The sequence below is a fragment of the Antennarius striatus genome, chromosome 24 (assembly GCF_040054535.1).
Source record: "Antennarius striatus isolate MH-2024 chromosome 24, ASM4005453v1, whole genome shotgun sequence".
In the NCBI taxonomy this organism is placed as follows: domain Eukaryota; kingdom Metazoa; phylum Chordata; class Actinopteri; order Lophiiformes; family Antennariidae; genus Antennarius; species Antennarius striatus.
Window position 1 is genome coordinate 9,164,730 of NC_090799.1, and position 16,754 is coordinate 9,181,483.

General features: G+C 41.4%; 1 protein-coding gene across 1 annotated transcript; it reads left to right on the top strand.

The window, feature by feature from the left end:
• Nucleotides 1-385: 385 nt before the first annotated feature.
• Nucleotides 386-7,738, top strand: chrm4a (cholinergic receptor, muscarinic 4a). The gene is made up of 7 exons (XM_068309552.1): nt 386-574; nt 3,384-3,982; nt 4,061-4,215; nt 5,268-5,469; nt 5,538-5,621; nt 5,767-6,036; nt 6,993-7,738. Exons 1-7 carry the CDS (start codon nt 520-522, stop codon nt 7,236-7,238), a joined length of 1,611 nt encoding a protein of 536 aa, XP_068165653.1. The 5' UTR covers nt 386-519; the 3' UTR covers nt 7,239-7,738.
• The last annotated feature ends 9,016 nt before the right edge of the window (nt 7,739-16,754 follow it).

Sequence of the window (16,754 nt, forward strand, 5' to 3'; positions counted from 1 at the left end):
GTCCCCCCCCCGCTCCAGCAAACCCCGTTTCCAGAGAAAGCAGAAAAAGCGGATAAGAAGATGAATGAATGAATGAACCCAACAAAAGGAAAAAATGGTGATTTATCAAGAATGTAATTGAAGACTTTCTTTCATACATTAGTCTGTAGATGACTGACCCCCCCCCTCCATCTCTCTCTCTCACCCCCCCCCCCATGAGCGCTCTCTCGCCCTGAGAGCAGAAACGCACCACAGAAACGCACCAAAGAACATTTTTATTTTCCTGCCTTTATGAACTGTCAGTGAACAGTTGGGGCTGATTTGAAGTGATTTTCATGATTTTTCTGTCACATCGGCTCCAGCACTGATTTTTCTGCTGCACAGAGGAGAGAATCTCCAGCATCTGACCCAACGGGATTTAACAGTGAAAGGACATCAGAGGGAATTTGCTGCAACAGCCGCTGAAAAAACGTGAAGAAAGGAAAGTAGAGAAGAGGAAAAGGGACAATTGAGGTTTTTTTTGTGTGGCTGTGGAGGATCATGAGTGATTACAGCACCGGAGTTGTGGGACTTCAGTCCCTTTGGAACTTCAGTGGTGAGTGGAATAAATGATCAATTGGTTTTATTAACTCACATGTGAGGTGAAGATGTTCAGATGTAAACCTGGGTGTGTGCTCACTGTATTTTAAAGGAAGCAAGGTGTGTTAAGATAAATGGAACTAACAAAAATAAACAGACATGCACAGATAAACACATAAAAACAGACTCATCTAGATTAGGAACAACTGGTAATGACTGAACATGAGGAGGAGACAGGGGCTGTCAGTAAATGATCAACTTTATTTTATTTTAGTTGGCATCCCCACAGTAGGATTTGTGGGTTTTTTTAAAAATAAATAAAAAGATGGATCTTTGCTCCTCTTCTACATATCAAATCATATGTTTAAAAAAATCTGAAATAATGTAAAATAAGATGAAATAATCTCATCTAGTACTGTAACCTCAAATGAGACACAGCTCATGCCGTCCTGCCTTTTATTTTGTTTTCTTGTGTTTATTTTGCATCACAAATTCATTTTACTGGAAAAACTTCACAGGGGGTGTTAAATAAAATGAAACGCTTCACGAGCCGCTCTCTTTCGAAAAAGGCGTTTGTGTGTGTGTGTGTGTGTGTGTGTGTGTGTGTGTGTGTGTGTGTGTGTGTGTGTGTGTGTGTGTGTGTATGAACACAGGTACGCGTCTGATCCTGACACTCCAACAATGAGATCTTATGTAACTCCATGTCACTTTGTGTCTGTGTGTGTGTGTGTGTTTGTGTGTGTGTGTGTGTGTGTGTGAGGGAGAGAGCGATGGACAGATAGATAAATATAATAAATATCAACAGGAAATTGAAGCTGAGATGAGATGTACATTAAATATTGACAGTAAACACGTTTCACACACACAGAGCAACAGAGGAAATGATTTGTGCCCTCCCCCCTCCCCTCCTTGACCCCCTGACACCCCAAACTCCTGTTGCTGCTGGTATACAGTCTGTTAGACCTGTAGAAAAAGAAACCTGATGACATTAAATGTTAAAATATGAATTTTAGTTTAGATTTCAATTAAACTTTCTTATTTTGTGTACAGTGTCTGGAGGGAGCGTCTTACTTTCAGATGACCTGTACTGGTACCTGCAGTCTGATCCAAAGAGTTCATACTAATGGTTAAATATATCCTAGGAGACCTTTATGGTAATACTATCCTCTCAAAAGTAATTCATTACCATGACGACCTCCATTAGTAAACATTGGAGATCATTTGATAGATACTGTTTGGCTGTGTCTAAATAGTGGACTGTATGTCTTACGTGATATAATGCATTAATGCAACACACAAATCAAACAACAAAATAATACAGTGGTGTTAAATTTACTCGTCACACAATTCATCAATGACACAAAAAAATAAGTAAGAACACGAGACAATGACTCAAACAAGAAACAGAGGAGGCTAAAATAGAATAGAGATATACTGTAGATTTAATATATCAATCAATCAATGACGTTTTATTTATATAGCGCTTAATCACGACAACAGACATTTCAGAGCGCTTTAACAGACAGAAAAACCCAACTGAACAATCGAGAGCAAGCATGAGCGACAGCGGCGGGGAAAAACTCCCTCATTGAGGAAGAAACTGCGGCCAGGACCCAGACTCTTTGGCGCGGCCATCCGCCTCGACCGGTTGGGTGGAAAAGAAATACAAGGAAGATAAGGACAGGGAACGAGAGAGAGACAGAGAGAGAGTGACAGATAGGCCAGATAGAGTCACTGTCTTTATGGTTACAGTTAGACCATTGGGGTTGTTGTCTTCATACATGTTCTCCATCATGTAGTTGGTAACTTCAAGGCACAGTTACAGCTGCATGGATGACTGTAGGGTGGAAGGGGGAAGAAAGGTAGGTCTATAAGAAAAAACGTAGCAGCCTAAACTGCCTTATTTGTAAAATGTTTCAGGTGTAGTCTGAAGTAGTGAGGGGGTGTCTGCCTCCTGAACTATAGTGTTTATATTGTCTCCATCCATGTCTTGAATGGAGACTACTAATAGCTGTATAAAAATGCAATTCATTAACACTCCTTGGTTTTGTGGCCTTTGACTCGTCTGTTGAACTAATTTCCTGTTCAGGGCAGCGGCGCCCCCTACTGGCTGTGGTTATGGAGCATTTTTTGGGGGGTTTGGTTTGGTTTATTCAAAACTTTTGGAGGCTGGAAGTGAGTGTGTGTGTGGGGGGGGAGGGATAATGTCTGTGGATCCTTCATACGGTTGAGCCATTGTGACCTCTGACCTCTGAACCCAACTCTGGACAAATGATTTGCTGCTGAGAGAAACCAGTTCAACACCTGGTACATTACAGATAATCCAACAGAAAATCATTAATGACAAGTATATATGGGGGGGTCTAAGTGTAAGTAAAGAATATAGAGAGCATCATAAATCATTTTCAGACTCCAAATGAGAACGTTTTAATAAATTTAATAAATTTAAATAATGATCCACATTGTTGGCAATTTTCCTTTCTACCCAGAATGCCAATAAAACATTAAATGTCATTATCTGTCACATCTTCTAAATTTTTTAAATCAAATAAAATTTTAAAATAATTTTAAATTAAATTTAAAAATTAAAAATTAAATTAAAAATTTAAATTAAATTAATTAAAAACTAAATTAAAATTCAATGTCATCATCTGTCCATATCTTCTAAATTCTTTTAATTAAATGACATTTTAAATAATTTTAAATTAAATTAAAAATTACATTTAAATTACATTAAAAAATTAAATTAGATTAATTAAAAATTAAATTAAAATGAAATGTCATTATTTGTCCACATCTTCTAAATTCTTGCCATCTCCCTTCAGGCTCATGGAACAACCAATCAGCTGAGCCGTTCTCCAACACCTCATGCGACCAGTCCACCAATCACACCTCCACCTGCGCCCCTGAGGATGATGGGATTGAAACCGAAAGTCCTTACAAAGCCATTGAGATGTTTTTCATCGCCCTGGTGACGGGATCTCTGAGCTTTGTGACCGTCACAGGAAACATTTTAGTCATGCTGTCCATCAAAGTGAACCGTCACCTCCAGACCGTTAATAATTACTTCTTATTCTCTCTGGCGTTTGCTGATTTGATCATCGGCGTCTTCAGCATGAACCTGTACACCGTCTACATCATCGTGGGCTCCTGGCCCCTGGGGCCGGTGGTGTGTGACCTGTGGCTGGCGTTGGACTACGTGGTTTCAAACGCGTCCGTCATGAATTTGCTGATCATCAGCTTCGATCGATATTTCTGCGTCACCAAACCTCTGACGTACCCGACCAGGAGGACCACCAAGATGGCCGGACTGATGATCGCCGCCGCCTGGATCATGTCCTTCATCCTGTGGGCGCCGGCCATCCTGTTCTGGCAGTTCATCGTGGGGCAGCGCACCGTGCCCCGGGGGGAGTGTTACATCCAGGTAACGTCCAGCTTTCAGGAAGGCCATCCCTGTTGATGAGCACATCCGTTAATCCTCTCTTTTCTTTTCTTCATGCAGTTCTTATCGAACCCTGCGGTGACGTTCGGAACAGCGATCGCAGCGTTCTACCTACCAGTTATTATCATGACGGTCCTGTACATCCACATCTCCTTGGCCTCCAGAAGCAGAGTGTCGAGACACAAACCAGAGAAGAAGGACAAGAAGGCCATAAAGTAAGAACAGAGACGAGAACACAGATATGTCGGAATAAACTGACAAGGAATGGGTACATCAAGACAAAATAATTGAATTCCTGCAATCACTTTTTTTTTTTTAATTTAAAAGTCCCATATTTTACTCTTTTTAATCAGTTTAACTAAACGTTGTGACTGCTGTAGCGTGTTCTGGGCTATCTTGTGTTCTAGGCTATCTTGTGTTCTGGGCTATCTTGTGTTCTAGGCTATCTTGTGTTCTGGGCTATCTTGTGTTCTGGGCTATCTTGTGTTCTGGGCTATCATGTGTTCTGGGCTATCTCGTGGTAACATCTTCTTATCTTCTTGTTAATAGCTGTATTATCACCACTTTTGCAGCCTGACATGACTTTTTATCTGTAAAACACGCGTTAAAGTCTTCCCAGGTTGCTCATTTTGTGTCATTGAAATCCTTTTATTGGTTGTGAAGGATATTTAATAGACATGGAGCTTTACCGGCTACTGCAAGACAAATCTGATTGTTTCGTTGTTTGAGGAACTCTGAGTACAAGTGAAGGGTTTTGCTCTGAAATTAAAAGAAAAAACTTGCCTCAGAACAAATTTCCTTAATTTTAAATTGGAAAAAAGCTACTAATATAACAATAAAAGACTAAAAACTGACAGGTTTGTGTTCTAATGACATTATTGTGTCGGGATAGAGAGAAACCTGTCAGTTAAAAAAAGGGAACTAAAGAAACGGTTCTACACTTTAGGACAAACACGTCTGACAATTCCCTACAATCATCAGCAGGAATGAGATTAAAATTCTACAATCTCTATAGATTACTCCTACGCTGGTAGTGAAGAAGTGCCATCATCCTGTTTGAGACTGTTCCACAACAATTACCACCACTGAGTTTGTACCATCGTTTGCTGGGAAGAAGGAAGTTTAGAGGAAATAAGAACTGCTGAGAAAATAATCAGATGTTCCTCTTTGGAGGACATTACCAGGAACAGTCTGAAGGACACCCTCTGAGTGGAGTTAAAGATAAAACTCACCATGAAAATGACGCACTGACCCTGTGTTTCTACAGAACTCCATGCTTGCTGAAGAGTTACCTCCTGAAGCAGAACAACAACAATGAGAACACCCCCCAGGCCAGCCCCCACCTGACTCCTAAACTCAGTCTGGACTCCACGACCACCGCGCTGGACGCCATGAAGAACGGTAGAGTGGAGGAAGCGCCATCGGTCCAGCCTCAGGCTTTAGTCAACCCCAGTCCAGGAGTGGCACAGGTACCCTCACCCGTACCAAATGCTCCTTTGTGTGTTTGGGTACGTCCAACAAGACTCTCTCTGTCCAGGAAAAAGACAGCTCCAGCGGCTCGTCCACGGCTTTTATCCCCCCAGCGGAACCCAAAAACAGTTCCAGTGAGGTCGTCCCTGAGGTCAGGTCCAAGTTAAAGCAAAAAAAAAAAGTTTTTTTTTGTTTCTGGTCCTTCAATTTTTTATTGTTTTATACCTTTTCCTGATTTGCATCTTAATCCTCAAATGTACATTTCATGTCAACAAAGAATTATTTTTGTGTTCCAGACGGCGACTAATCCCAGACCGGGCGCTCCAGTAACGACCAATCCCGCCGAGCCCAAGATCAACCCCACCTCCAAGTGGTCCAAGATCAAGATCGTGACCAAGCAGACGGGGGACGAGTGCATCACGGCGATAGAGATCGTCCCCCCCATGGAGGGAGCGGAGCGCCATTCCATTCCCATCAGCCGGCCCAAAACCGTGGCGCGCAAGTTCGCCAGCATCGCGAGAAGTCAAGTGAAGAGGAAAAGACAGATGGCTGCCAGGGAAAAGAAAGTGTGTGAATGTTAACGTCGCATAAATCAGTCACTAATATCTGTGCTAACAGATACTTTAGCTTCAGAAAATTCTATTTTTAATTGGTTGAGCATGAACGCAGGTTTTTATAATGCAGGTTTCTCAATGTTTATTCTAACAGTTTATTATAAATCTTAATATTTGGTTTGCCGTGTAGAAATTGTTATATGCTTATGTCATATTCGTAATGTTAATTACTAAATACAAATTATGTTTTATTCCCCTGACGTTAAAGCAGTGAGTAGATTTATTTTTTATCTTATGTGTTTCGTGAATTATACATGTTTCCTTACCAAACTGAACACAAATGTGTTAAAAGACATTTGTGCCTTTTAAGATTTTGAATTTTCTACAAATCTTACTTTTTGAATTTTACACGGAATGGAATGCACTCTTTTACACTCCAAATAATATTATCTAGAGGATAATTAAAGACTTCAGACGGACTGAGACGATGTGAACTTACTGAACCTAATTTATCTTTCAAATAAAATATTTTTTAAACAAATTTATTGTATATTTTATTTTTTTAGGAGATGAGTCTTAATAATTTCAGGAGTCTAAATTCTGAATTAATTATTAGGATAATACAGTTAGTATTAAGGTGTGAGTTTTCTCAACAGTTCTGTCTTTGCTAAATAAAACATTTATTTACTTTTGAAATTATTCAATATGCAACTCTAATGATTTTTTCTACCCACAGAAACAAAAGGAACAACATTCACTGGTTCATAAATACTCAGTTTATTCAGCCTGTGTTCAAACGGGGGAGTAGTCTCAGCAGGAGAACACAGAATAGATGTGTTGGTGCTCAATGTTGAGAAAGAATGAAAGGATTGTTGTAATTTGGTGGAAATATTAGCAGAATTCTATTGATTATCAGAATTTATTATCAATAAAATTCAGTGTTTTATACTTTCTCCTCTCACTTCCAGGTGACCAAGACCATCTTTGCCATCCTGCTGGCGTTCATCATCACGTGGACCCCCTATAACGTCATGGTGCTGATCTCCACCTTCTGCCAGTCCTGCGTCCCCGACACCGCCTGGGCCATCGGTTACTGGTTGTGTTACGTCAACTCCACCATCAACCCCGCCTGTTACGCCCTGTGCAACGCCACCTTCAAGAAGACATTCAAGAACCTGCTGCTGTGTCACTACAAGAACATAGGGACCAGATGAAGGCGTGATGATGGAGCGAGAGCAGGGGGAAGAGGAAGGAAAAGAGGAAATAGTGTTGGAAAAGCTGGAAAAGAGAACTGGATGATTGTTAATTTCTTCAAAATAGAAAAGAAAGGACAAAGGATTATTAATCCAGCCCAGCTTAGTCTGAGATGGTCAAAAAACAATGAAAGATGGGACGATGGATGAATGGACAAAAGCATTGACAGTCATTTCATCATTTAAAGAGTTAATAAGTGAAGGACAAGCGACAAACTGGAACATGATCCACTTTATGGGAATAAAAATTATAAAGAACATTTTCTGTGGCAAAACTAACTATGTAGAATACTCTGAGGGAGATACGACTCAAGACAAAACGTCAAACAAGAAAAACATTTTATCCCCAAAATGTGATCTGTGAATAAATCAGCGTAAGCTATTGATTATTAAAAGTAATCAATGAAAGCTGACAATCAAAAATAAGAACAAGGGGCAGAGGGAAGTGTTAAAAAGGCTGAGAAAATCCCTCATATTCATGTAAATAAACATTCTATGATATATGCATGTCATATTGGATCAGAAGAATACATAAAATATAAAGAAAATTAAAATATTTCTGAAGAAAAAAAAAAGACCTTGTGGGGTTGCATGGAAACAGCCCCCATTCCAACTAAACACCTGTAACCTGTAGTGTTTCCATTTGCTTCCACCTGGGACGTGACTGTTTCCACATTTGCTGACTGTTTCTTTTGTTTTCAGCATGATTTCATCTTTTTGGACGATACAAGCGAAGAAGAACAAATCCTTTAAGTATTGGTGAATGTTTGGTTTTTTTTAGTCCAAGGTAAAGGTTTTATCCATCGTCTCCAACTTTATTCATAATAGAAAATTTATATTCCAGATGGTATCTATATTTCTGCTGTTGATATCTCTGAGGGTGTAAAACGTGACATAAATCCACTAAACCTGAGTCTGGGAGGATGAAAGAAAACTGTATTCACTATTTTTAATACTTTTTTAAAAAGTTATTTAAGTTTTTTTTAAGTTATTAGTTAATAATTTTAAAAAAAACCTGAATTAAAGGATTTTAAATTCACAGCCTTTGAGAATTTAAGAAAGGAACAAATTTTCTTCAAACTTGCTTTGATTTTTAAAATATATTAGAAATACTCATTCCTAATTTAAGATCAAATACAATTGGCAAATATCTCATAAAGTCTTTCATTTTTAAGAACTTTAAGAATAAAAGGTACAGTATTACCTAATTCCGGTGGAAATTGGACTACTGTTGGTGGAAGAAGGAGAGGAGGAAAGTGTGTTTGTAGGAAGAGAGAGAAGAGGAACACCAAGAGTATAGGACTGAGAGTAGGGACGTTGAATGTTGGAACTATGACAGGAAAAGGTAGATAGTTGGTTGACATGATGCTGAGGAGGAAGGTAGACATACTGTGTGTCCAGGAGACCAGGTGGAAAGGTAGCAAGGCTACAAGTTTAGGAGCAGGGTTCAAGTTGTTCTATCATGGTGTAGATGGGAAGAGAAATGGAGGAGGAGTTATCTTGAAGGAGGAAACAGAGGTGATGGGGAGGTGATGGGCAGGTTTGGTACCCAGGAGAGGAACGCAGAAGGACAGATGGTAGTTGACTTTGCAAAAAGGATGGAAATGGCTGTAGTGAATACTTTCTTCCAGAAGAGGCAGGAACATAGAGTGACCTATAAGAGTGGAGGTAGGAGCACACAGGTAGACTACATCTTGTGTAGACGGTGTAACCTGAAGGAGATCAGTGACTGCAAAGTAGTGGTAGGTGAGAGTGTAGCCAAACAGCATAGGATGGTGGTGTGTAGGATGACTCTGGTGGTGAGGAAGATGAAGAGGACAAAGGCAGAGCAGAAGACGAAATGGTGGAAGCTGAAAAAGGAAGAGTGTTGCAGGACTTTTAGGAAGGAGTTAAGACAGGCTCTGGGTGGTCAGGAGGTGCTTCCAGATGACTGGACAACTACAGCTAATGTGATCAGGGAGACAGGTAGGAGAGTACTTGGTGTGTTATCTGGAAGGAAAGTAGATAAGGAGACTTGGTGGTGGAATGAGGAGGTACAGGAGTGTATACAGAGAAAGAGGTTAGCTAAGAGGAAGTGGGACACTGAGAGGACTGAGGAGAGTAGACAGGAGTACAGGGAGATGCAGCGTAAGGTGAAGGTAGAGGTAGCAAAGGCCAAACAAGAAGCTTATGATGACTTGTATGCTAGGTTGGACAGTAAGGAGGGAGAGACTGATCTATACCGGTTGGCAAGACAGAGAGACAGAGATGGGAAGGACGTGCAGCAGGTTAGGGTGATTAAGGACAGGGATGGAAGTCTATTGACAGGTGCCAGTAGTGTGATGGGAAGATGGAAAGAGTACATTGAAGAGTTGATGAATGTGGAAAATGAGAGGGAACAAAGACTAGAAGAGGTGACTGTTGTGGACCAGGAAGTAGCAAAGATTAGTCAGGATGAAGTGAGGAGGGCATTGAAGAGGATGTTGATGTTGAAGTACAGAGAAGGCCAGAGGGAGCTGCATTGTGTTTTTGTAGATCTGGAGAAAGCTGATGACAGGGTGTCCAGAGAGGAACTGTGGTATTGTATGAGGAAGTCTGGAGTGACAGAGAAGTATGTTAGAGCAGTGCAGGACATGTATGAGGACTGTAAGACAGTGGTGAGGTGTGTGTAGGTGTGACAGAGGAGTTCAAGGTGGAGGTGGGACTGCATCAGGGATCAGCTCTGAGCCCCGTCTTGTTGCTATGGTGATGGACAGGCTGACAGACGAGGTTAGACAGGAATCTCCATGGACTATGATGTTTGCAGATGACATTGTGATCTGTAGTGAGAGCAGGGAACAGGTGGAGGAGAAGCTAGAGAGGTGGAGGTTTGTCCTGGAAAGGAGAGGAATGAAGGTTAGCCGCAGTAAGACAGAGTACATGTGTGTGAATGAGAGGGACCCAAGTGGAAGAGTGAGGTTACAGGGAGAAGAGATCAAGAAGGTGGATTTATAGGATTTGAAGTACAGCTTCAATCCTATTAATGAAGAGTGACACACACTGTGTGGTGGGTTTACTGGGGAGTGATGCAAACATGTTGGTTTTGCATGTGGAAAGTGTTTTGTTTATTTCTAAGAAAGAAAAAAATGACTGAATATGAAGTTTGATATGAAATCCAGCACATTTGCTGCTCCTCTTTTCTATTAAGGCTCTGAGTTTGAGAAGAATCATCGTGTTATTTCTCTATTTCAGGTCTCTGTATTTTATTTGCTCTGTGTATTTTATATGTTCGTTATAATGTTCAGTCTTTAATGTTATTGTTAAGTGCAAGCTCACCCCTTCACATCGTTTTCCATTTGATTGACCGATACAATCCACCCTGCAGGTTGTAGTTTCATCAATTCCTTCTTAGACATTCTATAAGCATTTTCCTGAAATTCTGACGCATTTCTCTTCTACCTGCACCGCTTTTATCACGTTATGATTTTATAGACCTGAGGTCAGCAAGAAGAAAAGGAGAAACAACGGTTAAAAAAACACATCTGGATGGAGAACAGAGGAGAGAACAGGGACTTAGGGAACAGAAATGATGAGGTTGTGCGTTAAAAGTAGGCCAGGATGGGAAGGAAAACACAGAACGTACAGGAACCCCTCATTTAGTGGAGCTCTTTTAACCCTCAAGCTCATTCGAGCAATTTATACCGGTAAAAAAACAAACCCCAAAACTCCCTCATAATAAAACATCTTTCACTTTTTCCTGTTCGGATTATTCACAGCATTAATTCCACAACCCCAGTCGTGTTTTCTCTCCGTGATGACGCTGCTGATGACTTTGCACCCAAAATATTTGTTTGGCATGTTGGTCTCATCCGAGCCCCCCCACCCCCACCCCAGGTCCAGCATGCTGCTGCAGATAAGGGGTGACAGAGAAACTGATCCAACCCCAAACTGTAATAATTAAGCTCCCCGACACTGGCACCACTGAGCCCCGACTAAAACCCACCGCCGCTGACCCACATAGCAGAAACAGCTTTACATACATTTCACTCGTTATTCCTTTTTTTTTGTGTGTGTAATTGCAATGTCAGACACAGTTTTAGAAGCAGAAGTTTGATTTTTGATGACGTTTACGACAATGATTTCACTTTAAACGGTGCTCTGAAGCCCCCACACTTGTCAGCAGAATCTGAGTTCTAATCCCGTCTGGAATATTTAAGAGGAGAAACAAGCAAACAGAAAACCGTGACGTACTTTTCACTCTGGATTAGTGATGAAAATATAAGATCCGAGCTGTTTTCTGCTTCTATCTGTGCAAACGTGTGCTCCTGAATGTGTAAATATGACCCTCAGTCACAGTCCAAACACATTAAAACCAGTACCTGAATGCGATGGCGCTGGGTAGAGAGTGTCCCACTGCTGAGGCTGAACAACAAATGTGAGTTTTTTGTTTCCAGATTTTGACCCAGATCCACATCGTTTTGTTCGGTTATGCAAACCGTACTTCCCTAAACTGTTGAGATGCATTTATGAAAACATGAATAAAACAAAATGTGATCATTTCTTAATGCGTTATGACGATCGATCAAATGATCAACAATATATTTAATGTTAAGCATCATTCATGTCATCGGTCTGGTGTCTGGTCTCATCACACCTCCAAACACGAGCCGTTTAGGTGAATTGATCAATCGAAACTGACTTTGACCTTTGACCCGGGGGTAGTTCAATGGTCAGACTTGTTACCCCAGAGGTAGGACACATTCATGCAGGATTCTATTGTTGCCATAAGGAAGGCTAAAAATCCACATGGGACAGAACTTTACATCTGCAGTCGTACCCCGAGATACAAGTTTAATTTGTTCCCTGACTGAGCTGGTAAATCAATCTAATCTTAATCTTGTAATCTCATATTACAGATGAGTTTCCCCCTTTTAAAATAACGAATATAAATTTAATCCATTTCAGTCTTGTAAAAAACCCCAAACACCTCTAATTAAAAAACATTTTTTATCAACTTCTAGACATCCACACTTAATGTAGCCGCAAGAGGACACAAGCCAGTGTCTTATTGTGCCGGTCCCAAGCCCGGATAAATACAGAGGGTTGCGTCAGGAAGGGCACCCGGCGTAAAACTTTTGCCAAATCAAAGATGCGAATCAAACCTATGACTTCCATACCGGATCGGTCGAGGCCCGGGTTAACAACGACCGCCATCTGCGCTGTTAACCTACAGGGCGCCGGTGGAAATTGGACTACTGTTGGTCGAAGAAGGAGAGGAGGAAAGTGTGTTCGCTCGAAGAAAGAGAAGAGGAACACCAAGAGTATAGGACTAAGAGTAGGGACGTTGAATGTTGGAACTATGACAGGAAAAGGTAGAGAGTTGGTTGACATGATGCAGAGGAGGAAGGTAGACATACTGTGTGTGCAGGAGACCAGGTGGAAAGGTAGCAAGGCTAGAAGTTTAGGAGCAGGGTTCAAGTTGTTCTATCATGGTGTAGATGGGAAGAGAAATGGAATAGGAGTTATCTTGAAGGAGGAGTTTGTTAGGAATGTCCTGGAGGTAAAAAGAGTGTCAGATAGAGTGATGAGTCTGAAGCTAGAAATAGAAGGTGTGATGTTCAATGTTGTTAGTGGGTATGCTCCACAGGTAGGATGTGAGCTGGAGGAGAAGGAGAAATTCTGGTCGGACTTTAATGAAGTGATGCAGAGCATGCCTAGAAGTGAGAGAGTTGTCATTGGAGCAGACTTCAATGGACATGTTGGTGCAGGAAACAGAGGTGATGGGGAGGTGATGGGCAGGTTTGGTATCCAGGAGAGGAACGCAGAAGGACAGATGGTAGTTGACTTTTCAAAAAGGATGGAAATGGCTGTAGTGAATACTTTCTTCCAGAAGAGGCAGGAACATAGAGTGACCTATAAGAGTGGTGGTAGGAGCACACAGGTAGACTACATCTTGTGTAGACGGTGTAATCTGAAGGAGATCAGTGACTGCAGAGTAGTGGTAGGTGAGAGTGTAGCCAAACAGCATAGGATGGTGGTGTGTAGGATGACTCTGGTGGTGAGGAAGATGAAGAGGACAAAGGCAGAGCAGAAGATGAAATGGTGGAAGCTGAAAAAGGAAGTGTTGCATGACTTTTAGGAAGGAGTTAAGACAGGCTCTGGGTGGTCAGGAGGTGCTTCCAGATGACTGGACAACTACAGCTAATGTGATCAGGGAGACAGGTAGGAGAGTACTTGGTGTGTCATCTGGAAGGAAAGTAGATAAGGAGACTTGGTGGTGGAATGAGGAGGTACAGGAGTGTATACAGAGAAAGAGGTTAGCTAAGAAGAAGTGGGACACTGAGAGGACTGAGGAGAGTAGACAGGAGTACAGGGAGATGCAGCGTAAGGTGAAGGTAGAGGTAGCAAAGGCCAAACAAGAAGCTTATGATGACTTGTATGCTAGGTTGGACAGTAAGGAGGGAGAGACTGATCTATACCGGTTGGCAAGACAGAGACAGAGATGGGAAGGACATGCAGCAGGTTAGGGTGATTAAGGTCAGGGATGGAAGTCTATTGACAGGTGCCAGTAGTGTGATGGGAAGATGGAAAGAGTTGATGAACGTGGAAAATGAGAGAGAACAAAGACTAGAAGAGGTGACTGTTGTGGACCAGGAAGTAGCAAAGATTAGTCAGTATGAAGTGAGGAGGACATTGAAGAGGATGAAGAGTGGAAAGGCAGTCGGTCCTGATGATATACCTGTAGAGGTTTGGAAGTGTCTAGGAGAGGTGGAGTAGAGTTTCTGACTGGGTTGTTCAACAGGATCTTAGATAGTGAGAAGATGCCTGAGGAATGGAGGAGAAGTGTGCTGGTGCACCCAAACAAGGGAGATGTGCAGAGTTGAGGCTACAGAAACTACAGAGGAATAAAGCTGATGAGCCATACAATGAAGTTATGAGAGAGAGAGTAGTGGAAGCTAGACTAAGGGCAGAAGTGAACATTTGTGAAGAGCAGTATGGTTTTGTGCCAAAAAAGAGTACTACAGATGCAGTATTTGCTTTGAGGATGTTGATAGAGAAGTACAGAGAAGGCCAGAGGGAGCTGCATTGTGTTTTTGTAGATCTGGAGAAAGCTGATGACAGGGTGCCCAGAGAGGAACTGTGGTATTGTATGAGGAAGTCTGGAGTGGCAGAGAAGTATGTTAGAGCGGTGCAGGACATGTATGAGGACTGTAAGACAGTGGTGAGGTGTGCTGTAGGTGTGACAGAGGAGTTCAGGGTGGAGGTGGGACTGCATCAGGGATCAGCTCTGAGCCCCGTCTTGTTGCTATGGTGATGGACAGGCTGACAGACGAGGTTAGACAGGAATCTCCATGGACTATGATGTTTGCAGATGACATTGTGATCTGCAGTGACAGCAGGGAACAGGTGGAGGAGAAGCTAGAGAGGTGGAGGTTTGTCCTGGAAAGGAGAGGAATGAAGGTTAGCCGCAGTAAGACAGAGTACATGTGTGTGAATGAGAGGGACCCAAGTGGGAGAGTGAGGTTACAGGGAGAAGATAATCAAGAAGGTGGAGGATTTTAAGTACTTAGGCTCAACAGTCTAGAGCAATGGAGAGTGTGGAAAAGAGGTGAAGAAGCGTGTCCAGGCAGGATGGAACGGGTGGAGGAAAGTGTCAGGTGTGATGTGTGATAGAAGAGTTTCAGCTAAAATGAAAGGAAAGGTGTACAAAACTGTGGTGAGACCAGCGATGTTGTTTGGTCTAGAGACAGTGTCACTGAGGAAAAGACAGGAGACAGAGCTGGAGGTAGCAGAGATGAAGATGCTGAGGTTCTCTCTGGGAGTGACCAGGAAGGATAGGATCAGGAATGAGTACATCAGAGGGACAGCACATGTTAGAGGTTCTGGAGATAAAGTCAGAGAGGCCAGACTGAGATGGTTTGGACATGTCCAGAGGAGAGATAGTGAATATATTGGTAGAAGGATGCTGAGTTTTGAACTCCCAGGCAGGAGGCCTAGAGGAAGACCAAAGAGGAGGTTTATGGATGTAGTGAAAGAGGACATGAAGGTAGTTGGTGTGAGAGAAGAGGATGCAGAAGACAGGGTTAGATGGAGGACACTGATTGCCTGTGGCGACCCCTGAAGGGAAAAGCCGAACGGAAAAAAAGAAGAAGAAGACATGCACACTTAACCTGAACACAATTAATTATATGCATAAAATCCACCTCCACCCCCCCATCACTCACTCAGCGTAAAAAGTGGAAGAACAAGGGATGGATGGATGGATGGATGATGGAAGGATGATTAAGTCAGGAGCACACACGTCTCTACTATGCAGACGACATCCTCATATTCAGATAAAATATAGTATCAAATTCAAGATGATCACGATCACATATAAAACTTTTCACCGTGAGACTCCGTCTTACATTGAAGATCTCTTACAGTTGTATTACCTTCCCAGGGTTGTTTGCTCTTTAAGTGTGGTTGGAGGTGTGTCAGGTGTGTGATAGTAGAACAGGAGGCTTTCTGGCTCCCCTACTTTGGTACAACCTCCCAGTTTGGCATTTATTGTTATTATTATTATTATTATTAAATGAATTATTTTTAAATTAATTTAATAATTTAATATTTTTTTCAAAATTATTATATTATTATTATTTATTCATTATTTATTGGTTTTTATCATTTATCATTTAAGAATAGATTTAAAATCTTGCTGTTTGAGAATGTCTATAATTGGAAACAACATATATTCCATATATTGGTCTGGACAGTTGAGAGTATTTTTTCCTCTCATGTTAACACTAGAACTACCAAAAAAACCCCATATGTACCAATCAGACCTTGACTTTTCCTAAATGTGTGTATATTTAATTCTAACATTGTTTGATCATTAAAATTCCAAAACACAAAAGCGATCTGAGTGCTTCTACCTTGAACTACCATAGCAGGCATTTTGACTGCTCGGACATTATTTGTATATAATTTAGATTATCATTAAAAATATGTAAGAATAGGTTAAAAACACATCAGGACGCTAAATTAAAACTATAATGATTGAAAGTTTTATTTATTTAATTGACACAACTTAACTTCTCTGCATTTACACATCCAAACTCAAACAATAAAAATGTTTCCTGCTTCAAAATAGTTTGGTGTCATTTTTACGTCTTAATAATGAGGTAAATTTTATTTTTTTCTTTGCTTAATTTAAAAAACATTTTTTTAAATAGTGTGATAATTAGTGTGATGTCACAATTATGTCTCAACGACGAGTCATTTCTTTCCCTTAATCTCCCAGTGTGAGTGTTGGAAACCAGGATGGCCTCTCCCTCTACTGCCGATGAAACTGTAACGCCAACATCACACTGTTACCATGACAACGCAGACAAGACACTACACACCAGCGCTGAGTCTTCAGCGTTGATGAAACGGAACACAGAGATCAGATGTTTGGAGCTGACCCAGATGGAAACCAGTTGATCCGGCGTCAGAACGGGTTCCTTAAACGTCTCTGAGAAACGTTTAGAGAAGATC